The 25,601-nt window shown below is 40.3% G+C and overlaps 1 protein-coding gene across 1 annotated transcript; it reads right to left on the bottom strand.

Annotated features, from left to right (window-relative positions):
* Nucleotides 1–12,441: 12,441 nt before the first annotated feature.
* Nucleotides 12,442–18,916, bottom strand: sox18 (SRY-box transcription factor 18). Its single transcript, XM_086068148.1, has 2 exons — nt 18,250–18,916; nt 12,442–16,128 (listed from the first exon to the last, which is right to left on the bottom strand). The coding sequence occupies exons 1-2, from the start codon at nt 18,617–18,619 to the stop codon at nt 14,921–14,923; spliced, it is 1,578 nt and encodes a 525-aa protein (XP_085924274.1). The 5' UTR covers nt 18,620–18,916; the 3' UTR covers nt 12,442–14,920.
* Between the last annotated feature and the right edge of the window lie 6,685 nt (nt 18,917–25,601).

Genomic DNA, 25,601 nt, shown 5'->3' with positions numbered 1-25,601 from the left:
GAAAGATTGAACCAAGATTTGAACTTGATTGAACGCTCTCTGCTCATCATAGTTGCTAAACTAAAGCAGCATCGTGTGTGATTGTCAGCTGCCGTCATCTGTTGGACAAAGTGTGCAAGTACACAACATCAAGGCAAAGCACTTGCAAGCCAACGTTACCTCATTAATGTAAACAGGTTAAATAGAGAATCTTCGTCCAGCAGGCGCGGGGTTTCTTCGGGTACTCTGCCTGTCTTCCACATTCTAAGAACTTGCACATTGCATCATCAAAGAGAGCAAACCGTTTTCAACACTTAAGATTGTACAATAATTTGTTTTTGTTTTTTTTTTAATTAGTGGTCTGACCAATAGCAGCCTATAGATTTTTGAAAAAAATATGAAATGGACCTAATTGTGATTTATGAGGTTTCGGCCCGATATGCCAGCGATACGCATTCTTTAGAACAGCTGTTGTCAGACGGTGTCTTTTTCCCAGGCCTGGATCAAGGCAACAGTGAGTTCCAGAGAAGCTGCAGTGCGACGACATGGCAGCTGTAGATGCAACAATACATGACGTCCCTGTGGTGCTTGATTCGATTCACAGCACTTGGGTACTTCTGGCCCGCCAAAGATATGTGCTGCTGTAGACTGTTACAGAGTAGTTGACCCACTACACAACCATTCACGCTGGACGATGTTGCAGGCAGCAAAATGCTACCCGCAACTTGGTGACTTCCAATTCTGGTGTTCTCTGGCAAACGGCTGGTTGCATGGTGCAATATAAACTACGGAGCAAGTGAGAACTAGAGTGGGCCAACACAATGTTTTTTTTTTTTTTTTGCAGAATGATTTAAAGTTTTATAGCTGCAATAAAATTGGACAGATTTATAATCTGGTGATTTATATGGCAATGATTACTTCTTCTGGATGCTCATATTTAATGAAAGTGTGGCTTTCCTCAGATTTTCGTTTATTCAAAGCATCTGTGAAATCTAATATTTCATTAAAAATGATAAAAGCATTCACTGAACATGCAGATGCACAGGCACCCAATCTAAAACACAACTGACTTCAGCCATTTTGGAAATGGAAGTTGGCTCAGTTGTTGCACTAATGGACTGCCCTGATACTATATATATATATATATATATATATATATATATATATATATATATATATTTTTTTTTTTTTTTTTTTTTTTAATGGAACCAAACGTTGATTTGTTTTAGACTAGTATTCATTGGGGGGAAATATATATATATTAATTTCTGCACTTAGACATCATCATTACATCATGGACTCATTTGACTGCTGTTTCTTACATTGTTTTTAATTTCTAATTAGTTTCTTACTTTTTCTGTCATTGATTCCATTCTTCCCTTCCAACATATCCTCCGTCTTTTTCCTCCTTTTCTTCTTCATTACATTCCTTCACGGACGCCAGACATCTGCTATTCCGCTGTTTTTAAGTAAAAACAACAGCAGAATTTGTTCTGATTGAGCAAGGTTCAACATTAACTGTCTCGATGGCCTGGGCTAGTACGCTGCAGTGCTGGGCTACCACCTACCTACAGAGCAGTGGTGTTCTCCAAACTCGGTCCCCGAGGGCCGGATTCCTGCAGGTTTTGGATGTTTCCCTGCTCCAACGCGATCTTTTCAAGCTAAAAATGAACGATGCGCCTCTCGCTGTTCAACGTTCAACAAGGGAACGGTGTGTCTGGCCATTGTCGTCGTGGTTACTGAGGTCAGGCGCTCCTGGATTAATCAGTTTGTCCAATCATGAAAGACAGGAAATGAGGGAGTGGTACTGAGTTCAGGAAGTAGTGGATTTGTGAAAAGAGCCCATTCTGCGAGAACAGAATTAATCAAAGCGTCCATTCGTCCATGTAAGGTACGGTTTGTTTATTTGCCCCGGCGTCGGCGCTGGCTTCCTGGTTTCGTCACAGCTGCATATCACGCCCCAAACACAATGTCGCTCTGTGATTGGTCCGAACCACCTGTGGAAATCAGTACAAATCGGTACAAGATGTATCTCCGGAGTTTGTGAACTCACAAATACCGCGAGAATTCATTTTGCAGAGCAAGGTTAACAGAGGCTGGATAAAGGGCATGAATCGGTGGTTAGCCTTGGCTAGTCCGGTCGCTGCTAGCCTTAACGTAGGAGTGGGACTACAGAAAGGCGATAAGGAGCAAGCGCAGTGACATGAAGTGACAACAAATGTGTGCTAACAAGAACTTAATTCACCATAGAAGTTGTGTTGTTGCTGTCATACAATTTGGCGGAATACACATACGCCTGTGTAAAAAAAAGGTAAAGGTATGAAAATGGTATTGTTATTATTATTATTATTCCTTTTTTTTTCATGCTGGGATCCCTGTTTGCAACACAAGTAGAGATTCAAACCAAGAACCTAGAACCATTATGTAAATGTGCGAACCAATGTTCCTGCTCCATCATTGATTTTTTTCCTAATTTGATTTTCCATTTCTGACTTACCTTACTGTCTTTCTTTTTCCTTACTTTATCCAAAATTATTACTTTTGTTCTTCTTTTGTTTTGTGCGTTTATGTTTCCTTGCAAAATACAAAAGTAGCCTGTAAAGCAGTTTGTTCATCGTACCAGTAACCACAGGTAGCTATATAAAGTACGAGCACACAATAGTAATGTACCCACTTAAAACCAACATTTTGGCTGAAAGAGATCCACGATCAAATTGGTATTTTGTCACATAGCCATGTGGCACGAAAACCTTTAGTTTGAAGTGAAAATACTATTTAAGTAAAACTGTTGTTTTGGATTTTGATTGAGAGTCTGAGAAGTTTGCTTTCAGTCAAAGTGATACATACGGGTTTTATTTTGGAAACCACAAATTTCAATTTGTTTCACTCTTGTCAGTATACGAGTTGAAAGGGCACAGCGAGAAAGGGCAAACTCGGCAGGAATCAGCCAGGATGATGAATAACGGGAAATGATCTGTGGCCACCAAGTGCAAAACAGTTCCTTGGAAGGAATTGTCTTGCTAATTGTATTTGACTTACTACCTCTTGTTGGTCCAATTTGCCAATGATTGACAGTTGTTGCTTCCTAGCTGCAGTGTGATTCACTTGGAGTTGCACTGCAATGTGATGTTTACTACAGTATATGTGTGCCTTTTAACTCATTCACTGCCATTGACAGCTATAGACGTCAAACATTTATTTGAACTATTTCTATTAGTTTAATTTTTTCCCCACTTTTGTTAACCAGAGTATGAAAAAAATACTGTACATTTAGAACAGATATAACATTTGTGATTAATCATGAGTTAACTAGTAAAGTCATGCGATTAATTACGAACCATTTTAATCGCATGACGCCCCTAATTTGTAGTAACCTTTTCTTAGTTTTTTTTTTAAGTAATTAAAAAATTTTTTTTTACATTTTTAATAATCTTTTCATTTTTCTTTTTCTTTTTTTTTTTAAAGAAAATATTATTAAAAAATTAGGGGCGTCAGGCGATTAAAATTTTTAATCATAATTAATCGCATGACTTCACTAGTTAACTCACAATTAATCACACATTTTATATCTGTTCTAAATGAACTATAAAAAAATGTCTAGGTTTTCATACTCTTGTTAACAAAAGTGGGAAAAAAATTTAAACTAATAGAAATAGTTCAAATAAACTTTTGACGTCTATAGCCGTTAATGGCAGCAAATGAGTTAATTATCTGTAATGTATGAGGGAGAGCGAAACACCTGTTGTGGTGTCAGAGGGGTTTCCTCCAACAGGATGTTTACTGTCGGGATTTCCTCTATTTCCTGTGACTCTTCCCTCTCTCACTCTCACGTCGCCCCTACATGTACACATCCCTCCCTCCTCATCCCTGGTCAGCCATATCTCACATCACACAAAAAATTGGCGATTGCCTGGATCCCCTACTTTTTAATAATCTTTTCTTTAAAACTAAATCAATAAATAAAATGATTATTAAAAAAATTCAAATTGTATTATTATTTTTTTGGGTTTTGTTTAGTGCCCTGCGATTGGCTGGCAACCAGTTCAGGGTGTACCCCGCCTACTGCCCAGCTGGGATAAGCTCCAGTGCCTCCCGCGACCCTTGTGAGGATAAGCGGTTAAGAAAATGGATGGATGGATGGATAGTTCCAGCTTCCCCTGGCAAAAAAAAATAATTGCAATGTTTTTTTTAAATATGAAAAAATAGTACTTCATAATAACATATTTTATAAAAACGTTAAGTAATGGCAAATGGAATTTAAAAATAATGAAAAATATGTTTTTCTCACACTTTCTAAATGCACCTGCTCATTCTGGTGTGTCAGCCTTGGCCAGCTGGGGGCAGTGTAAAACATCCATCCATACAGACATGCACATATACCATATCTGTTCCTCTCGGCTTTCCACTTATGAATCGTTGTTTGCAAAGAATAAAGACTATTTCCCTGTGAGTATTGCTATATTGTCTACATGTCTAATGTACTGTACAGTTTGGGTTGTTGTTGCTTGAAGGCTAACAACACCACCACATAGATGCTAATGGTTTACCAGTGCGCCTAGTGTTTCCCGTTGCATGCTTGCGGAGGCTAGGCAGTTGTTTCAAACACACAACCTGTAGTTGACTTTGTTTAGTTTAGTTTGGCACTAACCTTCTGCTGGGAGTGTCATTAAACAGCTTGGAGACTCTCTTTTGATGAATATTTACTATTTATAGCTGCTAAACTCTGCCTGTTGTTGTGAAGGGAGTTGAGTCACTTGGCTACCACCACAGTGCTCGTGTGGCAAGTTTGGACTTACACGTCAAAGCAAAATAAATAAATAAATAAATTATATATATATGTATATATATATCGCCAATCGGCTGCTCGTTCAGATCAGATAAATTAAGTACCATATTGTGGTGGTCTCGATTTTTTTCTAGAGTTGTACATTCACTTAATTTGTTACAGTGTCAAACAAACAAACATACATACAAACAGTGCAGTCAGTCATTGATGCTCACTGAAGTGAGCTCTTGTGAGAATGACTCAGCTCTTGCATGTCAATAGTGAGTGACAGCAGTTCAAACTACTTCGTTTTGTGTTGGTCAAATTCCAAATAACACAACCTTGGTGCATTAGACTTTGGCTTTTTCCGTTGGAACGTGATGGGAATAATCAGGTCGGATATGTAGCACCAGTGTATGAATTGTGGTGGACTAAATCCTTTACACATGGTGGTCACATGACCTGGACAGGCGGCCAAATGACTGAGAGAGAGAGAGAGAGAGAGAGAGAGAGAGAGAGAGAGAGAGAGAGAGAGAGAGAGAGAGAGAGAGAGAGAGAGAGAGAGAGAGAGAGAGAGACCCTCAGTCCCTGAACACACCAGTGGCTAACCACACACTCCATCTTGTGGCTCCAGACACACACACGCACTCACACACATATGCATACATAGACGCCGCCGATGATATGTTGGGAATAACTTGTAGGGGGAAACCTAAGATGAGAAAACTGAGGACAGGAGACCAACAAAAACAATGGCGCCTAACTTTTTTGCATGAGTGGTATTGTGCTCTAGTGGACATCTGCAGTGCAGGGGTTCAAATAATCGGTCGGCAAGTGTCCCTGGATTCCTCATGATGACCAAATAAACCTTTGACATGAATTATAGACAATTAATGTCATTTAATAATGTGTGCCAAAATTAACTTATTAATGAAGGGAATATAAAACAAAAAGGTTCATATAATAAACAGTAGGGTTCTTGTCACTTGCTATCAAAGTTAAGATAAACATTTTTGCTCATAGCAATTTATTATATATCAGTGGTTAACTTATTTTTGCACTCGTACTAATATCCTTATTTCAACTAAAAACTGCAACGCATCCAACCTGTAACTGTTACCTATTCATCTGTGTTTCATCTGACCAGCAATTCCTCGTCCAGACATTGAGTATATCATTACATAACATGAAGAGCGTATTTTTAGTCTGACTCCTCTCTTGGATATTTTTTCCTCTTGTGTTCTTTTTTCAGTTTCCCACACTTTCTCTTTGCGTCTGCTGGCAGTCGCGCACGCTCACCGCGGCGTCACGCTGGGTCGCCGCGCTGCACACACTCCCACGTGGCGTCAGGGCCTCTTATAGTGACAAAACCAGCCACGCACAAATATAGAAAGACGGGCTGAAATTCCATTTAATTTTAGCCAGATTTCCACATCGCTGCTCTGCTCGCAAAGCCAGTGTTTAGACCCACGCATGTCGATTCAGGGAAACCAAGCCAGCCAGAAAGACAAATATTCTGAACTATAACAGAGAGTTTGGACACGCAAATAGCAAGAACGCTTAAGTTGAGGGTTTCGAAATAGACGCTGTGGATCACAGAGAGCCTCCATTTCTAAAAATGCCACACAGTGGGTTATCTCTCACTTTTGGCCTACTTTTTCTCCACCTTTGATGTCTCAAACTAGTTGTTTATAGTAGATAAAAAATGAACTTTTGATATAAAGAAAAATCTGGCACTGAAAAAGCGGGAAATAAATAAAACCAAATGAATCCACTGAGATGGTACTCTGATCAGATTACGGTCGTACTGGTGTACGCAAGGAACCGTCTTTGGCAGGTTCTTTAAAAATGAATGCCACACACATTACTACATGGGTTAGAAGCATTCAATGTCTCCCAGCCTATCAGCAAAGGGAATGATTGGAATGAAAGTTATAATTAAAGATGTAGGCTGATAATTTGCTGGAACTGCGCCTATATTCAGCATTTATTTAAAAAAAGAAAAGAAAAGAAAGGCAGCCGATAATAACTCAATTTAAAGCTGTGTTTACCTGAGGGAACTATTTATAAAAAAATTTAGTTATTTAAAAGAGATGCTGCTTGGCCTGGGAACTCTGTGCACCTTCTTCTTCTTCTTTTACTTTATTTGTTTGTTTGTGTTTAGTTAAAATCACGCTAAGTGAAAATTAATTTTAACATTTCATTGAAATTTCGGAAAACCTTATTCACTGTAGAAAACAATAGGATGCTTTTTAGTTATTTTAAGTTTTATTTAACTTTTTAAGACATGCTGATGATCTTGGGAACTCCTTGAACGTCAAAGATTTTTTTTTAATTAATAAAAAATTAAAATAACGTTGTACAAATCTGAAAAGTTGTTCATTACGCTTAAAGAAATTTCAACAATAATAATTGTTAATAATAATATTTTCCCTTTTAGTGAATGTGAATATTGGTTCCAGATACTGGCTATTGGCGAGCTTCACTACTAATCATCAGTATCAGTACTGGCCATGAAAAAGCAAACAAACATCTATTACTAGTATATACAATTTCGTGTATGTAGATTAAATATGAAATGGATTTTTATTATTCATTTTGTACCAAGCAGTCAATCTATTTGCTATGTTGCATAAGTTCCATTCCTTGTTCTGTGGGCATCATCACCTCTTGACATCACTAGTAAAACCCACCAAAGTCAAAAGGTCATCCTTTGAAAATCTCATGAGGTGAAAAGAAAATGCCATGATTATGAATATATGTTATTAACGGACTTATCAATGGTTCATATGAAATCAAAATGTCCTGACAGTTGAAACATGTGCATCATTGCATTTTATTTTACAGAAGTATCATCTTTTTTTCTTACACTTGACTTTGCGTTCTGCTCAGAGCCACAGTCATTGAAATATATTCTTGCCATTACGTTTCTATTCTGTTGAAGAAGATGCTTTCTGCCTCTTGAAATTAAAGATGACTCTGTAGTGCAAAATTAACTGCTGAAGCAAATCCCTTATTTAACAAACTGTAACAAATCAACGTCTAGGAAAATAAAAAAATGGAAACTAACATTAAGCTCACCAGTGCCAGGAGCCAAAAATAGTTTATATTTATATGTTCTAAAATTATATACAATCTAATGTATTTACCAAGGCATAAAACGCACCCTTGAATCGCTACTTGTTCAACAAGACCAGAAATAAACTTTATGCTGACTCAGATTCTGGCCGTCTGCTCGGCTGGCTGTTACCACGGTGATAGATGGCCTCCACTAGTCAGTGGCTTCTCGTGGGCTCGGGTTTTCAACCCGCAGCCCACGAGACCTTGGGAGCCAAGGCCACCAAACCAGGCGACTCAGAGGCTTGACACCCACACCTTGGCTTGCAGTGCGAAAAGGGAGAGAAGCGATGCGAGGAAGAGGCATGCGAGTGTTGAATTTGGGAATCAGGATCAGTGGAGTTGACTTGTGAAATGTGAAACAAATACAAAAAAGGGGCTGTCAAATATAAACTAAATGCAAAGTTGAAAAGAAAATCAACAGATGAGAAAGTGACATTTTAGTGTTTGGCTAGGCAAGGAGTGTGTTCGATACAATTTTTTTTTTAACAGGACAGATGGGCCAAAGTGATTTGTGAATGAAGAACAAAATACTTTGCATTCACAAATTATTCATTAAGATAATTATGAAAAAGGAATACAAATGAATGAATATTTTTTTTAAACAACCAATTTCAGGGAAAATGGCTACACCGATATAAAATGTATGATAGGACCTTTTGATAATGTATCAGTGGATCAGAATGAAGAAGAAATTTGGGCCATACTTTACTCCCCACTGCTTTTAGATCTTTCTGAACTCTCGTTTCCTTTCATCTTTGAAATAAATACGGGCACGTTTCTAAAAAAGAATTTGCCGTGACCTCAGGCCTCATACCAAATTTACTCCTGTAAACTCCCTCTGCTGACTGACAGGAAGTGAGTGCAGATCTACTTCCTGCAGGGACAGGAAACAGGAAGTGGTGGGGGTTGGAAGAAGGGGAAAAGGCGAGCGGAACGCCCTCGTGACAACATCGAGTCCTGGCAGAGTTCAGATGGTGGCCCGCGTGTGATGAGAAAATAATCACTTTTGATCACTTTTTTTCAATGAAATGATGATAAACAACACAAGCATTCTCGTATAAAAGTACGTTTCACTGAATTTTACCAAAGAACATTCAACAAAATAGTCAAGTCGAATACAAATGACCACAGAGCAATCACAAAATCTTGAACGTCCCCCACCACTTCCCCTCCCATTCCTTCCCCTCACAAACACACACGGGGTACAGGTGCAGCGTAAACATGGCAGCGGGGATTGGATTGGAAAAGAATGGCTACTTGTGAACTTTTTCATGTTCTTAAACTCATTTAAATACATAGAAAAATATTTTCAAATGTAGAATAAATGCTGGACGGGCCTTTGCGGGGCTACACATATTTCTGATGCAAGATAGCATCACTTTGCCCCGGTGTAGCAACGTGCCTGAGTGAAATCCATTATGGCTCCATTAATTCAACACATAGTGACTACATAACTGTTTTTGATTGATCAAAATCCATATTTGACTTTTATCTATCCAAATTTAACCAATTAAATGTCCATCTATTAGCACTGTAGCTAGCGCTAACACAAAATGAGAAGGATCCGAGTTGGGTCGCCCAAAAGTTTCTGAAATCCCAAGATGCTGGATCACCTACTACTTTGACAACGTTGGCTTCAGAATCCATTCTCCCTCACACACACGCACACACACATGCACATACGCACACACACACCACCACATGTTCAATTAAAAAACATGGGAAAATCCCTCCAACTCTCTTACATTGTCACTCACCCCTCATCTCTCTCTCTCTCTCTCTCTCTCTCTCTCTCGAAAACATGGACATCCAAACTCCACCCCTGTGGAATTTCTCCCGAACATTTTGTTTGCCATCACATGGGCCATACAGGCCCCTCCCACAAAGACAGCTGTGATGAGTTCATCAAGTCGATGTCGCACCCTTTGAACGTCTTTTATAACACCGCGCAGCTTTTTATTGCGTAAACACACAACATTGTGCAACATGTGCGCGCAACTCATTACGGTCTACGGCCTTAATGAAAAACATCCATCCATTCATTTATCATACCGTTTAGCCTCTTCAAGGTCACAGGCACAGCCGCACTCGGGCGAACGGCGGACTACGGCCAGTTAGATGCAGGGCACTCACAGGGACAGAAGACCAAATTCACTCCGTCGCTGAGTGGGGAATCTGATTTAGGCGAAATGAGTGAAGAATAGCACAAATGCAGCTTTCAGGCAAAATTAAAAAGCTCTTCAAATGAAGTCAAAGCAATAAGAAATGCCATTGTTGCTGTTTTTATATCAGAATAATTCAAACTCTTCAAACAGCTACTGTCACTTTTGTCTGCGATTGTTTAGTTCCTAAAAATACGACTAAAGGTCAATGTTGCGCTTTGTTGAAACACATTGAAAATGTTCATATTTGCAGTTGCGCGACAGATAAGCATTTCGTTTAGCATTTTAGTTCCTCACCGGACAAAACATGAACTGAAGTGAACTTAAAACCCAAGCACATACCTAACCTCGATTATTGGTGCACAGTTGCATCTGTAGAGTACGACGGCGTATTAGGGCCACAAAAAAAAAGTCCTGTTTTTCTGACTAATTTTTGGGGAGAGCTTTGTTTTTTTGAGTATTTTTTTTCTGTTTTATTGAATATTTTTTCCCGTTTTTTTTTTATTCTGTTTTTCTGAATAATTTGTTTCTGTTTCTTTGAGTAATTTCCCCCTGTTTTATAAAATAATAATTTTTCTGTTTTTCAGAAAAAAAAATCTGTTTTTCTGAATATTTCTTTTTCTACAGTGAATAAGGTTTTTTTTCCCCTCAGAGATTAGAGAACAAACCACAATACAGTATACACATTAATTCCTTTATTGAGAGCCAGTAAGTAATCATGACCATCTTATTGCGGGAAAGTGTCGCAAAAGTGTCTGCAAAAAGTCACTTGGAGTTCAGAGGTAAAAAAATATATAATACTCCGAAAAACAGAACACCAGCTATGTATTTTCCCTGTTTTTTTAAATAATTTTTTCAGCCTGTTTTTCAGAATAGTTTTTTGACAGAAAAAAATATTCAGTAAAACAGAAAAAAATATTCAGAAAAACTGAAAATAAAAAAAAAATACTCAAAAAAACAAAGCTCCTTCCAAAAATTAGTCAGAAAAACAGGAGTTGTATTTTTTTCCAAGTGAATGCAATATGCTTCCGTACTTATCTGGGTCTAATTTTTTTCCACAAAAAACTGACATTTGAACATGGTTGTGTTGACTTTTTATATCCACTCTATATCATATCATGCGTTTTAGAACACTAATCTAAACAAAGTGAACCATGCCTATTTGGTTGTGTTGTTCATCCAAGCTGAACAAGGTGTGAACTCGTACATTCAGCATTCCGTGCGCTTTATTGGATGACTTACAACGAAGCATCAAGGGAACTGTGAAATTTGCGTTCTTCATAGAAAACCTCAAATCATTTGGATTCAGGATTTGAACGCTTTCTCGTCAGGACCGCAGTTCCCCTGACACTTGCCGTTGTGATGTGGTTTCCTGTAAGAACTTGCGGCGCTGCAACTCAGCTTCTTCGAGGTCATCGTGTGAAACCTCTCCTAAGCGGCTCTTAAGATCACTTGACAAGCTTGTGCGGCTGAGACGTGGTGATGTCATTATCAGCACCTGCGGATCATCCTGAAGATGCTACAGAAATGTTTGTTTGTTCGTTTGTTAGAGTCTCATTTGTCGTTTTTGGGTGGAAAAAAATATAAAAGTAAATTCCTGAATGTATTGGAGCCAAACATCTTAAAATAATGATGTTTGTAATGTGATAAGATTAATTGACCGTAGACTTTTAAAAGTCTGATAACTGGATCAATTTGCTTGCTCATCTGTGATCCATACGAGCTAGCATACGTGGCTAAAAATGTGGCTTCAATTGACAAAGTGCCACAAGAATTAAGACGACTCATATCCTCTGAAGTGTACTTGCTGAGGCCGTTTGACCAAATATTTTCACAAAAGGTCGCACCATATTAGATATAGATATAAGAAGGAGCATCTAAGCAAGGGGTGTAAAATAGAACACGAAAAAAAAAAAAAAATTTACAGGAAGTTATATAATGTCACATTTAGAGCGACAAGGCTCAATAAAGTGCCACTTATCACAGGTTAATTGTTGTACTGGATTTAATGATGCATGTTTAACTTATAATTGATAGCAAGCATGTTCAAATGTTTAACTATTGCCTTTGGAGTTAATAGAAGTTTTGTGATGGTGACAGTTAGCCTCTTTGGCGCATGATTAGATAGCGGAACGTGTGCTACACTTGACTTATTATTCATGTATTTTTAGACCAGTGTTCCAGAACAAAATATGTTTCAATTGAATTATACATCGAATACAATTATTTTAAAGTGGCGACATCGTGGCATTGATTTGATAGCGTGCGGTTCCTCGTCACCATTGTTTCAATGCATGGAGGATAACAACTGATTTACATTGATGATTTGAATTTCTAGAGAGTCTGAAACCAGGCTGTTGTGTTTATTAAGTGTTTATTTTGTAAAATTCCACCATAAAATAGTACAGAAACACGGACAGACCACCCAAATATTCAAAAAGAAAACACAATAGACAAACAAAAGAACTACGTCGACAAAATGTCCCTGCCAAACAGATTGTGAACGAATGGGGGGAAATCCATCTCATAATTTATTTATGCTGCTTGAGAAAATGTCCTTTGTATCAATCCTCAAATGGTATGTGTCCTTTTTTGTCCCGCCACCCCAACCCCACTGCACATAATTATAACCAAAAGCCTCAGAGTTATTGCATGACTCCAAAGAAATGCCCCTCTGATGTTCTTTGTGTGTCACAGCTAATTAAAGTGGGAACAAAATGCTGGCGAAGAAGAACAAGAAGAAGAAGGACTTTTTCAGAAAGTTGCTTCTCCAAGTGAACTTCAACCCTCCGAGGACACACTTGGAAAGATGAACTCGGCCACAAGGAACAGTGTGGTAAAAATTGTACAACATACTTGATATTCTTCTACTGTGTCATGTAGAAAAATGTATTGTGTATGGCTTTAATGCACAACAGATGTAGGGAAAGATCACATTCAAGATCCCGCTCGCAACAAAACTACATGTTGTATAAACATCTACAAAAAAAAAAAAGGGGGTTGGTTTGTCATTTTTCCCAGCACAGACAAAACCACAAATTCCCGTTACACTCCGCAGTAAAACCGATAATCTGGCTGGAAGGGAACCTTTTCTTGCGATGAGCGAAATAGAACTTGTAACAGATTTGCCGGGTCATTCTTAATTAGAGTTGCGTTCATAATGCAAAGAAGATAAATACAAATCAATTAGACAAAGATGCCTTCACATCTCCAAGGAAACATGACATTTTCTATTGCAAATTATACTCCCCATTTAACCCTATCCCATCATGTGTTGATCATACACATTAGCGAATTAGCAATTGCGCTGTGTCCCAAACATAACAAGTCCAGACCAAAACAGAGGCAGTGGACTCTAAATAAATAAAATTACCGTAATCACTATTTCATTTTGTTTTCTTACGACATGTGGTTATTCACACATTCAGCTTTAAAATGAAATGTTTGGAATATCCTTTAAATTGCCTATAATGCACTTTTGGTGTGTGGAGATGTCATCTTTTAGTTTAGCTAAAAGCATCACAGCTTAGAGGCGTAGCTCGGCCAAGGCAAATAAAATAACCTCAACTCTTTATTTAAAAAGACAAATGAAAAAAAATGCAGTCCTTTCCCCCCAAAAACATTTAAAAGGACATTTCAAATCGATATTCTATACAGCAAACGTATTAAACCCAGTGCAAAGAGAACATTTTATACTTCAATTTCCCCTTCACAGAATTACACATAAACTCAATATATTATACACAGTTAGCATCTACATTAAATTCAGGTGTTCCAATGTCACACGTGCTAGCAAGCCAGCCATTTTAAAAGGAGAGCTTTAGACATCGCATTTGCCTCTGCGTATTTCTGGATGTGAAGCCAGACAGCAAAAGAAATGCGGCTTATGCTGGGATATAATGTTGCAAACACGGCATACTGACTGATCTTACATTATGTATTAGCATGAGCACCGAGTGCCAATGTGAACAGTGTGGTTTACAGACCATGAACAAAACATGGCAATAATCACTGGCCTTGCATTATCTACACTTCCATATTTTTGTTGTACTACTTTCACATTGTGGCCAATTCTGGCCTGTACTAAAAAAAAAAAAAAGTTTCCATGATCTACAGAGCGAGGCCTGAAGCTCCATCTTTTTTGTTGTTGCATACAGCTAAACAACAGACATGTTTGAGACGCTTACTGATTAAAAGAAAAGACTTCCTAATCCACACAAGGGTCACGTTTGCCAAAAGACATGTTGGCACAAAGTGAGGAAATAAGGAATATATCACAATCCCACTCAGAAAGAAACCTAAAGCCATCTTGTAAAACATCCGGATAGTTTGTGGGAGACCTCAGTGGTCCGCCCCGGCTTTGTGGCTCAGGCTTTCCCGGAAACACGCACATGGAGGTTGGATCGAGTTCTCCCATTAGCCCCTTTTTCTCCTGAGTTTGGCCTTCACGCGGCCATTAAATAAGCGCCCTCAATTCATCTAAAGCTCCTCAAGACCACACGGTATTTGACTTTGACCTTGCTAAATATCCTCCAGTTTTAGGGTGAAGCCTTCCAGTTCATTAGTGGTTAGCAATTTCCTTGTAGCATTATCGCTTCTGAAGTCACAGCACCTGAATTATGAATTCATACAAGTACATTTGAAATTCTAGGTCCAAATATTGTGGGAAAAAAACTAAATTGAATCACAAATGCCAATATCGGGACATACTGGGCCACACTGTTGTTAACTAGCAATATAGCTAGCACAATGTAGCCAAGAAATGCATTCCATTTGTGTGTACCACGTGGGTTTAAGCAAGACTAAAAGTTGACCCAACGTGTGAACCTAAAACAACCCATCAACATTTCAGATGAACCCAAACCAGAATCATGTCCATCCACGAATTGACGTATTAGCCAGTGATACACGCGCTGTAATAGACAGCACTGCTAGCATCAGAAAGAGCCGATATAAGAGGGCTAACTCCTTCTTCGCTGCTGCCATCTCTGTCAGCGCTGCCACGCCAGACCAGGACTTTGGACCCGAGCCCACCTTGTCCAAAGGCCTCCTCTCGGTTCCTTGCAGTATTCACATACTGGTCCAATTCATGCCTGTCCACCTCTGACCAGAATTCAGCGGAAGAAGATGGCCCCATGTGACCAGCTGAGTCCGAATTGGATGGGTCTGCTATATGCACATTGGAGAGGAAGGACGAGCAGGGAGTGGGGGAGGGCTCAGGAGGAGGCGAAAGCTGGCCGAGGTGAGTCGGGGGGAAACTGGAGGCTGCGCTGCCGTACATTTGGCCGTAGTAGCTGGCAGGAAGGGAGCCTTGGTGGGGTTTAACCGTCTCATGGAGGCTGATTGAGGACTGGGGATAGGAGTCATGGGGCGGTGGTGGGCATTTCATGGGACTCCTCAAGGCAATATGGCGGCCTGATGTTTGCGCTGGGTTCATCCGAGAACCGTTCGAATGAATCGGGCTCATGCTCGACGCCATGTTTGATTCCACCGAGGCCATTCTGGGATTCCGACCTGAGCTCAGAGTGTTCACTCCCACGTTCATTCCTGGACTCGGGCTCTGTGTCGGAGCACCATGCATGGGGATGTGATGGTTGCCATAGTGATGGCTGTAATGCGGATTATGGTGGTGATGATGGTGGTAGCTGCTCCAGCCTCCCATCCCTGCATCCTCCTGTGCATGCTGGGGGAAGAAGACTGATTCGCTAGCTCCGTTTTCCAGAACCTCCAGAGGGGACATCTCCGGGGTGGGCAACCCGTAGCTGTCCAGCTCCTGGTGCCCCGGGCCCTGGAGGTCCCTGAAGTGGCCCAGAGAGGGCAGCAGGTGGTGGGAGTGATGGTGGTGTGACACATGTCCGTATGGAGTGGCTCCGGAGCCGCTTTCCCCACCCAGGGGCACGATGCCAGGACCCATGCCATGGCTCTGGGTCAAGCTGTGAAGCAACAGCCCCGGTTCGACACGCTTGAGTTTCTTGGTGGTCTTCTTGCGGCGAGGCCGGTACTTGTAGTTTGGGTGGTCCTGGAGATGCTGAAGACGCAGACGCTCGGCTTCCTCGACAAAAGGACGCTTCTCCAGAGAATTCAACGCCTTCCACGACTGGCCTGACACACATCACATGGAGAGGAGAGTTAAAATCGGTTGCATGACTGATATGCAGAGTGACAAGCATTCGGTTAGCTTGCGAGACCAGAACAGTAGTTAAGGTTTCAGGAAAAATGGTGGTTTGGCTTTTGTCGTAATGCACTCTGGCAAAAAAGAAACGTGAAGCAGAGAGAGAGAGAAAAAAGGGCTTGAACTGTGATCTCCCTTGGCATAATCAGCTGTTTTGTTGACCCACTCATCCGCTCTCTTGCTATCTAGCGTTCTGTCATCTGATTTCCTCTTTGGCATGCTCACAAAAATACTCGGACCTGCTTTAACCCTTACAAATTACCCCACTACAACCACCTGTGTCCTCTTGAGCGTGAGCTGTAGTATCAAAATCACCATAAGAGAGCTTGGACAATTGACCTTTATTATTTTTATGTATTTTTTGCATGATGGGGGTAATGAGCTCATTAGTTTAGTTGATGCTTGGTAATCATTTATCATTGTATGATTGTGCGATGAGTCTGCCGAATCGGTGCAACTATTTTTCTACTTTACTATAAGTTAAAGAAATTCTAGTACTCAGTGGTGCAGTATGTCATACTACTGTTATTATTATAGTTTGAAAACTACATAGCTGCATTGAGTAACCAAAATATGTGAAAGTGCTATATATCGCTGGTGTCGCGCCGAAATCTTGCACTTCCAAAATAGGCACTTTTCAGGAGCCCCCATAAATGGCATGTTTATTCAACCATTAACATTATATCAGCAAAGAGAGCACGCCATTTTCAACACTCTAGATTGGTCAATCATTTGTAATAAATAAATAAATAATAACACTCACATGTGTGGACTGACCAATTTGATAGATATTTTTTGAAAAATATTAAATTGACCAAATATTATCTTGAAAGATTAAAATCAGAACAGTAAATAACTTTTTGTGCTGACATGTATTAACTTTGTCTTAGAGTTCTTCTAAAAGTAATTCTATGTTTCTCATAATATACAATATACAAGACATACAGCATGTATCATTTAAACTCATGTATGATGAGAATAAGGATTCCTTCATTGTTATGTTGGCTTTAAATGATTTTCAAACGACACCTTCTCACAAAGGTGACACCCAACAGTGCGCCATATTTCATATGGGGTCCCGACGCCAGTTTGCGGCAGTTTGGCGGTCACTTTGGATCAAGGCCTTGACTAAACTCTGACATTTATGACATAATGAGCACATGGAAGCGGCACAAAGTTAATTGATGCTCTGCTGCGACATTTTAGGCTCTTTGCAAGATAGAGAACCTACACAAAATTTTTATAATGATAGCTGATTATGAAGATTCATATTGTTATCTCATTCAAACCCAATCCTTGTGTTTGTGGTTTGTGTGTATATATATATATATATATATATATATATATATATATATATATATATATATATATATATATGCAGATTGTACTGTTTTACGTTCTCCGTGTTATGTTTTTCATACTAGACATTAAAATGTCTCCAGTTTAAAGTGATAATTGCTCGGATATGAAGTATAATTCAAATCCTCTACTTGTTAAATGCTAAATCTCTTGAGATGCAGCAAGCATACATTCCAGTGAAAGCAGCATTATGCATGCACACATGCGTAAACCTGGATTCACTATGGTGCAAAAAAATAGGGTGAGCCAAAGATTTGTTGTTTTACAGTATCAATGCTATAATGACTACACGTAACTTATTTTTAGTTTCTTAATTAGAATCAAATTAGAAAACAAATGAACTGGAATGGAAAAAGGTTGTCATAATGTTTCTAAATGAGCATCAGCCCAATAAAAATTTGTTCAGAATAAAAGTTGTGTTTTGTTGGTAATTTTTTTTGTGGTAAGTACAATAGTTATCATATAAAAAAAAAATTGCATGCAGTTGTGCTGTGCCGAGTACCTTAAAATGAAATGCACTTTTCTCTTCATAAAAGTAAATGTGAATCCCGGATAAGATCAGTGAACCCCAAGTATTACAAAATTAAATAAAAACAAGATGAAAATGAGCGCGGAAACTACTAAAAAAGCAGTAGTGGATCTTTGTGTGCTAAATTGTTTGTTGTTGTTTCCCTCTGTGATAATTGTCTTACCGAGCATCTTGCTGAGCACAGCATTGTGCAGGTCTGGGTTTTGCAAGGCCAGTCGTTTCCGCTCATCTTTGGCCCACACCATGAAGGCGTTCATGGGCCTACGGATCCTCTGCTCGCCCCCCACACCCTTCCCGCTGCCCGCCAGATCTGGACTCTGGCCCCCATCGATGGGAGGGCCCCTGGGCTGTGCTCTCCTGGTGCCTCCGTGGTCACTGGGAGAGCTGCAGTCTCCGGAGATATTCTGCTCAAAACCCATTTCAAGATCCGAAGCAGGACTTGGGGTCCTCGAGGCCCACGTTGGGCTCACAAGTGACACCTGGCCGGGATGCAGCAGAGCCCCCCGAGACAAGCTGGGCTGTGTTAAATTCATTCCAGAACTGGTCTTGCTGTCTACTTTGATTTTAGTCCAAGTGGAATTCTGCAAACGTCTGTCTAAGTTTGTTGGGTTGCAAAGTTTCAGGGAGACGCATCGGGAGAGTGTGATGGATTTGGACCACAAATCCCGAGTACAAACATGGAGATCCGATAGGGGCGGGACAATGGGACAGAAACCAAAATATTCCTCAGAAGATATTCCACCAAGTCTGTTTTTGCCCTCGTTTTGAAGCGACGGGTTTGCTGGTTCTGAGCTGTCTGACTCACTGGCTCGCGTCTGTCCTTCCCGCTAGGAACTTTGAGAACTTGTGGCCGGAGTTCGCCGACCCACGCTGAGCATATTTTTATACATCTATACACACACACACGCACCCAAGGCCAATGACACACACTCATGGATGTGAATTTAACCAATGAGATGCCAGGCAAATATGAGGGGAGGGGACGTGTGTGTGTGTGTGGGGGGGGTGTGTGGGTGTGTGTGTGTGTGTGGGGGGGGGGGGGTGAGAGAGAGGAAACAGTGGCTGAAAGAGGGGGAGGCAACGATTTTAGGACCACCAGTACCCCCCTCTTCCAAGAACCCTCCCCCTACCCCCCACGCCCTGCTTTTCTGCATCCCTCACACACACACACACACACACACACGCACGCGCGCACGCACACACTCTGCCCGCTGTACAGGGAGATGTAATCAGAGAGGTTCCATTGTTTCTGCCCAACCGAGAATTGACCGTCTCTCATACACTTCAATACACACATTCAAGACACACACATTACAAATCTAAGTGCACACACACACACGCGCAACCCCCCCCCCCCCCCCCCCCCCACACACACACACTCACGGATGTACAGCACAGTATGTGCTTGGCTTGCAGTGGAACCTGTCCAATGCCTTTGAAGTAATACAATTTTGAATTTAATGACTTCTGCCATTGAAATATTCCCATTTAAAAAGCCATTTGAAACTTACACTTTTTTGCTTTTAGTTTTGTGTGTGATAAACAACAGAAGGGTCTAAGTGATGGTGAAGACACCAACGTGTGATGACACTTATTTTGGCAGTTAGGAATGTTGGACTGTTACTTAAAACACTGCCTGTACAGTATTTGTTTTTAGAATGGTGTCAGTTTGAGCCTAGATCATCAATATCCATTTTAGCCAGTCTTGTATAAAGTACCTTAACAAAAATAACTTCAGTAGAAGTTGGTAAATTGTTGCTTGAGTAGAAGTCATAAAGTTGTCGACATTTGTACTCAATTATCAAAAGTGATTTCCTGCTAATAAATGTACTTTGTAATGAATTGGTATTCAAAGTAAAAGTTTGTTCTTAACTCTTTGACCGCCAAAAACGTTTAATAACGTTTAGTAAAATCCAAATAAGTGCCGCCAAAAACGTTAAAAGACATTAACTATGGAAAGCCTTGGCCAGCTGTGCTGAAAGTATCAAGCAGATCGAGTTAGTATAATGACTATTTATGGGCACTAGATGGCAGCGATGACTCTCTTTGGACAAGATCGGGTAGGAGTCAGTAGAAGACGTGAGGTGGAGCTAGAGTGTTGAGGGGAGAATGGCTGAGGAAGCGAAAATGGCGACCGGTTGCAAGCAGCTCACGCTTGAGCATTTTTTTCAAAGACGAAAAGTATCGACCAGTGCTAAAGAGCACATTGATGATGATGATGGTGACTCCGAGGTTGACGCCGAAGTTGGAAGCGTTGACGCGGCGGCTTCGACCACGTCATAAAGCCTCACCGGCTAGCGATGCTAACGGCGGAAAACGTGGCGCACAACCGAGCACTTCTGCACAGGCGGACGTTCAATCGGACGATGAAGAGTACCCCGAGTCCAATGCATATTCATCGGAGGAGCGGGTACAGTCTGATCCCGGAGAAGACACTGGTTCTGGACTACGATGCCACCATGAATGGAGTGGATAAGATGGATCAGAACATCTCTTACCACCCTGTATAGGAGCTGAAGGACATGAGGAAGCCAGACGTAACACCAGGTCACCGTATCATGATCCTGAGAGTAGACTTGATGACGACATCGGCAAACACACACTGCAGTATATACTTGCTACTCCCCGGAAAAAAAGGCCGGCAAGAAAGTGCACGCGAAGGGGCAATCGCAGTGAAACTAATCTGTGGTGCAAATCCTGCTGCGTCCCCTTGCACGCAGAGGAGTGTTACACAATATACCCCACAAAAAGAAAAACTGTAGTTGAAACATCCACACAATTGCAAATAGTACCACACATGCACAGTTGCACACATTTGTAAATAGTTTGCCAAATTGTTTTGTCAAATTGTTACACTGTTAAATGTAAATAAACTTATTTTGCTATCAAAAAACACTTTTTCATTGTTGGTGGTAGTGTTTTACAGAAGTAAAGCACTGTTTAGGTGTTTGTGGCATCATTCATGGGAAAAAAAAGGTGTCAAATTCACTAGAGTGCATGAAATAATATCGTTTCACTTAAAGCTTGATTTCTCCGTATTTTGGTCCAAAACAAGAGCATTTGGATGAAACTAACCTATTTTCTATTGTTGATTACTGAAAACATTTTTTTCCCGATGAAAGATGAAAGTTCAATCTTTCATTTGGTAGTATCTGTGTTTCCATAGTCCAAACACAAAATTTTCTGTGGACCTTGAAAAATCAGTCAAAATGCTTAAATCAGCTGGCACCCACATGTTCTCTTTTCTGAAAATGCTTGGCAGTCAAAGAGTTAAAGTGAGGGGTTAGAATTTGAATTATTTTTTGTTTAACTTTATTGGTGTGAAGATCAGTGTGTTAGCTAACGAGTGACGTTAGCATCCGTTAGCCTAATCAAGCTAACTAAAAGAATGTAATGACTTCGTTGGACTCATTCGTTTTTAATCACCAATCTCCATTTTAACCTGTCTTGTATAAAGTACCTGAAAGTGATAAAGTACCTTAACAAAAATAACTTCAGAAGAAGTTGGTAAATTGTTACTTGAGTAGAAGTCATAAAGTAGTCGACATTTGTACTCAAGTATCAAAAGTGATTTCCTGCTAATAAATGTACTTTTTAATGAATTGGTATTCAAAGTAAAAGTTTGTTCTTAAAGTGAGGGGTTAGAATTTGAGTTATTTTTTTATTTAACTTTATTGGTGCGAAGATCAGTGACTAGTGGCGCTAGCATCCGTTAGCCTAACCAAGCTAACTAAAAGAACGTCATGACTTCGTTGGACTCATTCGTTTTTAATCACCAATATTCCTGTCACTTTAGCCAGGCACTTCATCCCGTATGATGACTCCAATGTACGGTAAATACTCCTGTGCATTCTGTATACTACCAGGAATCAACAGTGTGTGCTCGCGTGTGTCCCAACTGCAGTGATGAGTGGTTGAGGCCTGAGCATAACAACAACAGGCGTTGTTATGGTTGCAATTTGCAGACGGCATTATCACTTATGTCGCTTCCACCCGTGTCTCTGTCGCTGGCTCACAACCGAGCAAAAATATAACAACGATGACAACATTTGCTTAAGTCTGTTGGCAATGTTGTTTTTAGGCACAATGTCTCTGCTGCAGCGCCACTGGCGGCGCTCCCGATGTGTCGAAGGTTCCTCAGATGTCGTTGGGGGTGAAGTGCGCGGCAGAACAGCGGTAAAGGCCAAGAAAAGCTTTGCTGCTACAAATCCGCTGAGATGAAGGTATCAAACCACCTGTTCGGCAAGCGTAAACAAGTCGATATTCCTGACGTGAGTCTTCCTCAGCCAGTAAGATTAAACGTAAGCCACCCGGACACAGCTCAGCATCACTTGGACCCGAATCGTCCGACGTGTCAAATTCTTGGACACACAGAAACTAAGATGGCAGGACACGGAGTTGACACCTTAGACAGCTTGACAATCAACATTACCTAAAATGTAAAGCAGATAAGGTGGAACACAATCCAGGATTATTTAGAAGAATGCTTCGTTGCCGTTTTTGGGGTCTCCTGAAAAGTGACGATTTTGGAGGCACAAGGTTTTGGCCCGATGCCAGCAAAATGGAGTCAGTGAGCGTATATAGGACAGGTGTGCCACATACGCACCCAGTACAGTACACAATTATTGTAAATCATTTTTGTTTTTTAAACTTTAAACTGTGTGAAAAGTTTTAATGTTGATCTAAATTTAAATTGTTGATCCACATTCATGAGCCATTATGTTAGTGCTGTCTTTTTTTCAGTTCTGTTGTGATTAGATGTCTTAGATAAACCAGGGCTTTAAAAAAAAAAAAAAAAACAACAAACAAAAAAAACAACATGTTCAAAAGAGTTGTGCCTGAGTTAAAAAAAAAAAAAGAGTATGAATTCAGTTCAATACACCATGCACTGTTGAGCTACATGCCTATGACAATGCTAAATTAATGGATGGGAACATGGCCACTGTCAACATGGCCGCCACATTTGACACGTGTTTAGCCTGCTCTAGTCTACGTTTAATCTATGACAGGAATCAGCGTTAAGCATGTGACCAGCCTGTCTGTTGATGGCGCTGCGGTGAATTACACCCATGGCTAATTCTGAACTAACAAATTATCTAACGCTATTTAAGAAAAGGCGTTTCGAGTTTTTCTGCCCATTGAATTAATTGAACCAGGGTTCCACAATTTAGATATGTATTACATCAATGACACTGAACATTTCAAAAAGTTGCTTTTAAGTCATTGGGAGACCACTCAAGTTGAATATGGCAGGAAATGTTTGTATGTGTGCCATGGACACTTTCCCACACAATGAAATGGCAAATACATGCGTACGCACACACACGCACATGGCTCCAGAGGGTGCTGCAGTGGCGTCTCGGAGCCTCCTGCTTGACCACCAGGAAGTGCCCCTCCTGAATGCCACTGTCCAAAATCTGTGTGTGTGTGTGTGTGTGCTTGCGTACGTGTGTGTGGATCAGAGTGAAGACAGTGAATGACGCATCACAGGGCGATTTGTGATTTTTTTTTCTTGAAATGAAATCTGCACGGTCATCCCTAAAATACACAATAAGAACTTTCCGACTAAATATAAAAATGCTTGGTCACAGGTGCCGAACTTGTAAGGTCATGTAAACACACTCGAATGTGCTCGTATTTGAGTTTTTAAAAAGACCCGTGGGTTACTCCTTTCATGTAAACGCATTCGGAATACCTCGATCGATCGGGGCAATGTTTTTCTATTTTCTTCTTCGTCTTCTTTTCTTCTTCTTTGCTGGTTTGATCCGCAAAGGAATCTTGGTCTTTGTAGTCACGACTTGTATGCGCAGCTCCGAGCCTCCCTTGAACACATTGATTTCTCCGCAGCGTTTTCACATTATTTTGTGTCTCTACGGTGAAAACGTCACAGTTTGTGCCTATATACACATACAGTAAATACAAGTATATAAGTCCGTGCTTCTGGCGTGTAACCCACCGGAAATACTCAACAAAGAAGCACACTTCTGGAGCGAGGACTATACCGACTACTTTATTTAGCACGGTGAGTAACATCAATACGTCTTTTATTGAACGTATAGTAAGTTAAAAACGGAAATGACGTTATTAACGTTGACCGCGCGTCGCGGTCCCAACAGTTTATCCAATCGAGAACAACTGAGCATGTAAACGGGAGTAAATTTTGGTGTTACCACGATTTTCAGAAAGCGGAATTTTGACCTTATCCCGAATATTGAATGCATGTAAACGTAGTCATTGTATTTGGCTGCTTAAGTTCTTGTTAAAATCTGGACCAAAATTTAAAATTGTCTTCACTTTTCTTGAGGTATTGCAAGCATTGTTACCAAACACTTTAAAATAGGGGTGTCAAAATGAGTGCATTCATTTTGAGTTTAAAGTTATTTTAATGTTACAAATTTCTTTAACGCACGATTATTCACCACCCCTTACTTGGAAAGCCAGTACTGGGGGAAATCAAGTCGCAACACTGCAGAGGCACGTCCACGTCAAAATTTGGCAGTAATAAATGTAATAATAATGCATACAGACTGGGGTCAAGTTGTATTTTACAATTTTAAAATTGTGCAGAATTAAAGATAAGATAGTCCTTAAAAATTCACTGAGCTGTCACCAACGTTTTACAAATGCAATATGCCATCTAGTGGCAGAAAATGTATCTCTTTTTTTTTACAGTACAGTACATCTTTTTGATTTTAACTCAATTTTATAAATTATTATGAAATTACTGTATCAATGACTAAAATATGCAGCCATATTTCTATTAGTTTAACATTGTTTCCACTTTTATGTTAACACGAGTATAAAAACTTTGAAAATATTTATTTTCTTGTACATTTAAAACAGATATAAAATTTGCGATTAATCGTGAGTTAACTATTGAAGGCATGCAATTAATTACAATTCAAAATATGAATCGACCGACTCCCCTACTCTAAAATGAACTATAATTCATATTTCAAAACAAGTTACCCATCAATGTATGGGTTAATATAATGAGCCATTCCGACATTTAGGTAGTTTCGTTTATAACGGCCCTCTGAGGGACATGCCAACGTTTCCCACGACAAATTTGTTTGACACGCCTGCTTTATTGGGTGTCCCGGTGCAAACAAACATGGTCTGTTTCTTCTATCAGGACAAGACAGACTTTATAACTTCTTGTGTCGAAACAAACGCGGGTGTTCGCGTGAGAGATGGAACCGCACCTTGAATCAAGGAAATTTGGCATGGATTGTAGACTTGGTGGCGAGGGAGGAGACAGAATCAAGGAGGGAGGACGAAGCAAGAAGCCAACAAGTGCTGATACAACACTCATGAAACCCCCCCAGCCCACACGCACGCACGCACACACGCGGACGTGGGGACACAATAGCATGGGCAAGCGGGCGTGTTTACTTGTGTGAGTGTGAACGTGTTTATGTGTGGGAGAGGTCATGTTCACACACACGTCTATTTTCGAATACACGGAGAGAGGGAAGTGTGTGTGATGATGGATGGGGACTCACATACACACAG

Source organism: Leptonotus elevatus, chromosome 2, assembly GCF_054856555.1.
Source record: "Leptonotus elevatus isolate MCC_2025b chromosome 2, RoL_Lele_1.0, whole genome shotgun sequence".
Lineage (NCBI taxonomy): Eukaryota > Metazoa > Chordata > Actinopteri > Syngnathiformes > Syngnathidae > Leptonotus > Leptonotus elevatus.
The sequence above is the reverse complement of the archived record's forward strand: the minus strand, read 5'-3'. Positions and strand labels throughout refer to the sequence as shown.